Consider the following 8196-nt stretch of genomic DNA (forward strand, 5'->3'; position numbering starts at 1 on the left):
TTTATTTAATGTTTGTCAAGAGCCCGAAAAGTCTTATCAGACGTAAGGTTGAATAATCTGTATAAATATGGAAGAAAAAGCATTTTCCTTCATTACTTTTAATGATCCTGTGCAATTAACACATCAGCACTGATGAGATCAGGGTTCGGTTGACTAATGGAGATGTATTTGACTGAACAAATGGATGAGGGAAACTGGCGTCAAGGTTGAACACCACTTAACTATAGAGTCTGACTTAAAGCCCTGAACTACCAGTCCAACAGCTCCAACACAGCAGATGTTATCTGCAACAGTACAACAACATGGAGCCATCAGACTCATATCATGTCAGGCATATTTGTTTGTATCTGTTTTCTCTAAGGGGCTGAAGGTAGTATTATAGTAAGTGGAGTTTGGAAAATGCAAATATGTTAGCATTGATAGCAGGGTTGTTTTCCTACATCCCCATAGCAATACCTTTGTTTATCTTCCTCAACAGGAAGGCCAAAATCTGTCAATGCATCATCAAAGAGCTGTGCTTCTGAGAATGTGACTGGAACCGCTTCCCCTCTTCTTGGCTGGCCAGTTGCTGCCATGTCCAGGAGGAAACCCTCCATGGATTTGTTCCAGTTTAATGGGTTAACAAAGAAAGCTCTGAGAGGAAAGGAATCAGACATGTTCCCCTTACTTAGCTCCACCATGACCACTCCAGCCAAAGGCATCTTCAGCACTTCCTTTGAGGTGGACTCCTTCAGCAGCATTGCGAATGGTTGCACTTCCTTTGGAAATCAGCAGTTGGCAACAGGTCTGCCTCTTAATCACAAGGGCGTCCCTGGTTTACGGGGTAGAAAGATAGGAGACAGGAAGGAATTTCTTGTCAAACTGGACCATGAAGGGGTAACGTCCCCCAAGACTAAGAATGGAAAAGCATTGTTGCTTCTTGGAAACCCAGAGGTACAAAGAGGTGGACGAATGGAAAAGGGCTTTGGAGCCAAAGGAGTAGGAGAACTGACCTCAACAATGGGCTACTCCCAGTCCATTCTTTTAGTCAAAGATGCCAAAAGGAACAGTTGCCATATTCTCAAAGGTTCCTCAGACATGCGTAAGCACCCTCAGGGTCTTGGGCTTAGTGAATATGCAGATTATGGGCCAAACTGCCACAGCGACTGCCTAAGCTCCTATTCAGATATGGATGAGGATGAAGATGAGGAAGATGATGCCAGAAGGGCGGCAATGCGCTCCAATGGACGCTTTCTGTCTCGTCTTTCTGTTTCGTCGTCATCCTCAGGGTCCTCCAGCGCATCTAGTTCAGGCTCATTGTCCAGCTCTAGCATCTGCTCATCTGACAATGACTCGTCCTATAGTTCGGATGAAGAAGAGGCATCACGGCTTCTGCTTCAGGGTTGCCTTTCGTCTCATCACACATTGCTCCAACAACAGCAGCATCCTGAACCTCCCACCTCCCAACCACGACACACTTTTGGAGCCAAAACTATAACTATGACTAATTCAAAGGCTGCAGTCAATAGTAGTACAGGAAAATCTCCAAGGAGAAAGGAGATTGCCAACAACTCTTCTTCTGTAGTACAGTCCAAATCTTCCAAAGACTTCCCTAAAAAACAGAAGATACCATCTTCAGAGGGTCCACCCAACTCATCCTCATTCATGCCAGGACGGCAGCTGTGGAGGTGGTCTGGGAACCCCACTCAGGTAATTTCCTGTTCTGATTTTTCTGTTTTAATCCCAGTCCAAAATGGTTGTAGTTGGGGCAAAAGTCCCTTAAACTTTACTTTCTTCTCAACAGAGACGGGGTTTGAAAGGAAAAGCCCGAAAGCTCTTCTACAAGGCCATCGTTCGAGGCAAAGACACCGTCAGAGTTGGAGACTGTGCAGTTTTCCTCTCTGCTGGTCGACCCCACCTCCCCTTCATTGGTCGCATCGAGAGTCTATGGGAATCCTGGTCCAGCAACATGGTAGTCAAAGTAAAGTGGTTCTACCACCCTGAGGAGACCAAGCTTGGAAAAAGGCACCGGGATGGGAAGGTACAGTAGTGACCAGAAGTCTTATTTGGTTTTGATTGACTTAAGGTAGACTTTGCAGACCTAAAACTTCTTTTCCTCTCTCTTCACAGCATGCCCTTTACCAAAGTTCCCATGAGGACGAAAACGACGTCCAAACCATCTCACATAAGTGCCAGGTGGTAAGCAGAGCTGAATATGAGCGCCTGAGCCGGATCAGGAAACCAAACAGCAACAGTCAAGATCTATACTACCTGGCTGGAACTTACGACCCCACCAGTGGCCAGCTGGTGACGGCCGAGGGGGAGTCGATCATCTGCTAACGTTTGAAAATGGGTGAATGCACTACTGAAATCGTGAGATACAAGAAATGGCTGACAATCAGGCCAGTCTTATCCAAGATACAAAACTAGCATGATGTGAAAAGTGAGCTTAACCCACAGCCATGGGTTTCTGCAGCCACTTTCATCTCTACTCTTAAAGTAACAGTATATTATCAAAAGGATTGTGGGGAGGACAACTCATGGTGATCACTCTATGAAGGCTTCACAGACATGGAATATTTTTTTATCTATTAGTGAAAAAGGCACTGGATTTCTTCAGAGTAAGATATTTAGACTGACGGACATGGATCGGAGGTGAAAAACACTGACTGAAATTTTGGATTTGCGGAAAGTTCTTTCAGAAAGATCTTCACTGGTTAATCACGTCAAACTGATGTCACCAGGACTTATAAATATCCCAGCAGGACCAAATACACTGTTACTTTGAGCTGTGGTATGATCTGTTTGTTTGTGTTTGCGTGAGAGGAGATGTGAATGAGAGGGTAATTTTTTTTTTTTTGCTGTATGCAAATATGTGAAGAACCATGTGTGTATGTAGAGCTCAGCCACAAAAAAAACAAAAACAAAAAACAAACAGGAATGGGTGTTAACCTGGAGATTAGAGGCCTAACTGGTGTTCTAAATTGAATGATGCTCTCACATGTGTACAGTCTAATAACCTCTTTTGACAATACCAGGGATTTTTTATTGTTCTTTTCTTGTTCTTTTTGGCGCTAATGATTATGTCAATATATTAATAAGTCAGTTTATGAGCAAACAAAAAACACAGACAAAACAAAAGGAATGATTTTTCCAGTCAAGCCATACACTTCTGTACCTCTTGCTTATCTTCTCATTCAGGTGTATAGTTGTACAATTGATTTATTTGATGTGTGTACATATATAAATATATAAATATATATTAAAAACAACAAACTGTAAATATAATATAAATGAAGAGAGAACTCTATTCCTCTTTATTGCTCTTGATTGTGTTATTTTTTTAAAATGAAATAACTTTTCTGTTTGTTTGGGAGGTTTGTTTTGGGGACAGGCATGATTTAGGCAACTTTAGTTACTGAATACCCTCTTCACTGTTGTATAGGAGGGAACGGAGGGTTGGGAGACATTCTGCTCATGGAGCAAACAGTCGAACCGACACAATGCAGTCCAGTCAGAGGAAACAGGCTGTCTGTGTACACTTCATTACTATATTTCATCTTTCTTTTGGAGTTTGATTTTGGCTTCTAAAGAATTGTTTGTTTCTATTGCATTTCATTGTCTTTGTGTGATCTAATTGGTAACAATTTGAGCAAAAAGTTAAAAGTGCCAGGTCCATATAGCATATTTGGAGGTGGTTTTACCGTCCGGAAATTCATTTTAAGTACTGACTGAAGGAATCTGGCCTCCAAAATGACAAACCAAAGTATGTCCTTGGAATTAGCATACTTCCAACTGCAATAAATATGTAGACTGAATCATGAACAAGGGGCACTTGCAATGATTTTGCCTGATGTACTTTAGACTTTAGATGTACTTTAGCTTTCCAAACACTTTTGTGTTTGAAAACAGCTGAAATGTTCTCACAACGTTTCAGCAAAGTTGTAGCAAAGTGTCGGCCAAGGATTTTTTGTCTGCAAGGAGTGGGTATAGACATGCAAAGCGTGAACAGACGCTTCCAGCACTTGAAGCCTCCTGCTGTCCTATGTCACGTGATCATGAAGGACAATCATAACCTGTAAGTGAGGGCAGTTTAAAACAGATCTAATCTAAAAAATTTCCTCTTGTCACTTTTTCTTCCTGCTTTGCCAAAAAAATCATTCTGTTGTTTTTTCCATTGTCAATGTTGTACTCTTATTTGTTCAATATGCAAGCCTGTACAGATTGTTCCGTGTTGGAATTGTGAAAAAGGTGACAGATATGCCTTTCAATCCTAAAGGATGACTTACTTTTTTAATGACATTGTTGCTGTTACACTGCAGAAGCTAAAGCTTTAAGAAATCTGATGTGAAAATAAATGTAATGTCACTTTCTGGGTCTATAAAAAATTTGAAAAAGAAAGAAAAAGAAAAAATGGTATTTTTGTAAACAAACACTGGATTCAACGCTTGATATGTTGGCACTGGCACCACCAGCGTGCCAGGAAGTTGGCCAAGCCTCAAAGGAAATAGAATCATTGTGTAACCTGAATTTGAGACCCACTTGGAACTGATTTTTACAGTGGATGTTCTTTTTGACCTTGTGGGGAATATAACTCTAAGATATTTCCACTGTTAAAACGTTATTTATCTTAATTTTATTGCATTCGTGTTGCATTTAATTAAAAAATCTAAATTACCATGCCTCAGTGTATTTTATTCAAGCTTGTTTGATACTGAAGCCATTCATTTACTTGAATGTATAATATTAAATTGTCTTAAATTGATGTCTTGTTAAATTTAACCCAGAAACTTGATTCACTGTCTGCAAATGCCTAATAACTTTAAAAAATGATAAAGTCATCCACAGTATTCACTGTCTATTGTTGTTCAGTTTGAGCTCAGCAGTTTTACAGCATAGAGCAGATAGCTGGCTAACTAATGCTGCCTTCACGTGCTATTGGAATTAGTTTCCTAGTTAAAATTTGACATAAATGCCCTCTCGAGTTGTATTTACCACCGGGAAGCTCGGGGATAATCTTGATACCAAAGTTTCCGAGTTGGCTGTGCCGTGAACTTTAAACATGGCGGAGGGGAGAACGATTGCTGCTGTGAATGCTATTCTTTATTAGTTTTTTCCACAACAGCTTCATCGCCTTGTCTTGTCGTTAAAGCTGTACATATTTACATATATGAATAATTAGCGTATTGTATGTTTAATACACTGCAAAAATAGCCTGTATTTGACCGATATTACAGAATCGTCAGCAAGCTATCTGGATAGTTCGGTGAATGTTTATATCAACTCGCTAACCATTTTGGCTTTAATAAGATTTTCCCAATAAACAGGCAAGAATAAACCTTGTGTCCTTCATGAATCCAGTTCTTTCCGACAACAAAGCAGTTGAATGCTACAAGCTCGTCATTACAACTTTAGAAGTGAGAAGTTGGGAATTAGGAAATTTCCAATAGCATGCGAAGGCAGCGTAAGGTCATGAACAGCATAACGCCTTGAGAAGAGAAAGATAAAGAGAGGTAGGTGTAAAGAGGAGAAGCATAGGACATGGAGAAATATAGAGAAATGAAGTCTGCAAACATGGTAGGCATTAAATTTGACAGGATATTCTGCAGGCAATAAAAGAGCTTGAATTCTGAACAGATAAGACTTGAGTGAATATTAGGAATATGTCATATTTCACTCCAAAAAACTACCAGTAATGTTTAAACAGGCTTAATCTACTTAAAACAGGCTTAATCTACTTTGTGTAAAATATAATTTTTTATCTTTTGCTTTTGCAGTGAAAAATGACCTGTACATATTTTTGTTGATTCACTTGACCTACACTAAACACAAAGGCTCTTTGCACCTTAGATTGAGCAAAGAACTCCCTTTTCTAAAAAAAATAATGTTTTTGAGTTGGATATGATTTTATGGATATTTAAAAAGGTCTTAATGGTACATTAGGCTATAGGTTCTTCAGATCAGTGTATTGATTCCAGAAAAATTCAGCCTTTCTGGATTATTTGAAGCACCTGATGGTTTTCAAAAGAACCACTTAAGTTTCCATATGGCATCAGGCATTAAAACCAATGTAATTGTATTATGCACCTTTACACTGCCAGAAGAAGATGGTTTATGCACACAGTTAAATGTACAACCAGAAAAGTGAGAGGATTAGAAGAGTATCCTGTGTGTGATTTACATTCATGATAACTCCTTATTTTGAAATGTATTTTTCCTGACCAAATAAATTGGTGAAAACAGGTAAAACTTTTTGGAGACACATTAATATTCAAAACACAGCAGGAAAACTTCTGTAACAATTCCTTTTTTTTTCTTGCTGCTGTTTAATGTCTAATTGTGTTTTCACAAAGTGTTATCTTATGCATTAAGAAGTCAGCAATTAAAAAAACCCCATATGCCTCATTTTAACATTTTTCATACACTAAAGTTTGGAATAATTAAGATTTTTAAATGTTGTTAAAAGATGTCTCTCATTCTCATCAAGGCTCCATTTATTTTGTCATAAATACAGTGAAAACAGTAATATTGTGAAATATTATTGCAATTTAAAAGAATGATTTTCTGTTGTAATATTTAAAAAATGTATTTTTTTCCTTGCTGGCAAAGCAAAATTTACATCATAACTCCAGTCTGTCACATGATCCTTCAGAAATTATTCTAATATGCTGTTTTGGTGCACAAGAAATGTTTATTATTATTATCAGTTTTTCTGCTTAATATATATTTATTTATTTAATTTTTTTTCCAGTCAAGGTTTCCCTGTTTGCCAGGTCACCTAGTTCAGAGAGGAAGGTTTGGGATGCTTGTGACTACTTTGGTACCGAAGGGGAAGACTGACCAGAAGAACCGGAGTTAATGAGCTCACATCAGTCATACCCGGAGCCGGAGGCCTGTCCATGCATCAGACTCATGTGACCACTGGGGGAGGAATTTTTTATTCGTTTCTGCGCTATAAAGGCAGTTTACTTTTACAGTATCTTTTGGGCAACACTCCAGGATTTGATCATGTTCTGCTGCCTGACACGTATACTGACACAAATAAACAAATACTATGTTTTTGCTAGCTGTATCAGACATGGCCAGCTATTCCAGCAACTCACTGAACCTGAAACTTGAAAACCTGAAAGAGCAAAAACCAGACCATGTCAATGCCACAGTGTGTTTTTGTGAGAGAAGGCAAATATCTACACCTCATAAATGTCCTGCCCTCGGCATGACCTCTTCTGGCCTGCCTGCTGAGTGGCTCTCAGGAGGACGAGAGGAGAGTGTGTGGAGCGGGTGGGGTGGGTCGGGGGGTTTGGCATTCTGAATGAGGTGCTGCTGGTGAGACGAGGAGCGCACACAGACCCCTCCTATGGTGGGGTTGGTTTGAAGGTCCGAGAGCTCATCCATCATGCAGTGTCATGCTGCTCAGGGGTCCCAAACCTGTCGGTGTGTGAAAGGCCCGAGCAAAGAGCGGACAAGTACATGGAGATAGAGGTAGGAATGTATGCGAGAGAGACAGTCTAACTTGCAACTGCTTCAGCAGTAAAAAATACACCATAATTTGCCATGCTAGTGAAGTATTGTTAGAATAGCCATATTTAGCCTATCTGGGGGTTTTTTTTATCAATCTTTTTATCAATACAATACAAATATACAAACATTTGATAAGCCAATCAAGTACATTACAACTGCAACTGAAAGCACATTAAAACACATAACTCACTTTTTAAAGTAAACATTTTTAAACATTGTTTTACATATTGCCAAAACATAATTCAAAAGCAGTGACGAAAAAATAAAAATTAGTAAAGGTAATACAAATAATAACAATATAAAATTAAAAATACAATTTTATATACATTATAATTTCAACGTCAACATACCTGTTGTCAAATTTGATTGGCCGAGAGGTCTTCCGAGTGTTCAACAGCACAGTGACCTTTCACTGCTTGCTTGTTTGTGTTCATAGACATGGCGTTCAGATTATAGCTACTACGACTCAATTTTTTCGGTGAATGGAAACGAGCAGAGCGAGAAGCGTCTTTTGATAGCCGGAGCGTTTGTTTCAACAGACGCAAGAAGTTGTGTCATTTTATCTGCAGCTTCAAAGTAAACAGCGTCGGCGGGGTTGGAAAGCCGGAGTGGATCTTTATATGAGTAATTACAGAACGCTTTTGAGTGGGGGCTCCGCTCCTCTTATACAGAGTTCCAGGCCGGCGTTTAGTTTTT

At 39.4% G+C, this 8196-nt stretch overlaps 1 protein-coding gene across 9 annotated transcripts in view; it reads left to right on the forward strand.

Moving 5' to 3' along the window:
• Nucleotides 1-4875, forward strand: part of bahcc1b (BAH domain and coiled-coil containing 1b) — a 112583-nt gene extending 107708 nt beyond the window's left edge. For all 9 annotated transcript variants that reach the window (XM_067369026.1, XM_067369025.1, XM_067369023.1 and 6 more), the window contains 3 exons: nt 479-1689; nt 1784-2020; nt 2110-4875. In XM_067369026.1, coding sequence (XP_067225127.1) covers nt 479-1689; nt 1784-2020; nt 2110-2319 — 1658 coding nt within the window. In that variant the 3' untranslated portion in view covers nt 2320-4875. The remainder of the gene's footprint in view (nt 1-478; nt 1690-1783; nt 2021-2109) is intronic.
• The last annotated feature ends 3321 nt before the right edge of the window (nt 4876-8196 follow it).

Source organism: Chanodichthys erythropterus, chromosome 19 (genome assembly GCF_024489055.1).
Source record: "Chanodichthys erythropterus isolate Z2021 chromosome 19, ASM2448905v1, whole genome shotgun sequence".
In the NCBI taxonomy this organism is placed as follows: domain Eukaryota; kingdom Metazoa; phylum Chordata; class Actinopteri; order Cypriniformes; family Xenocyprididae; genus Chanodichthys; species Chanodichthys erythropterus.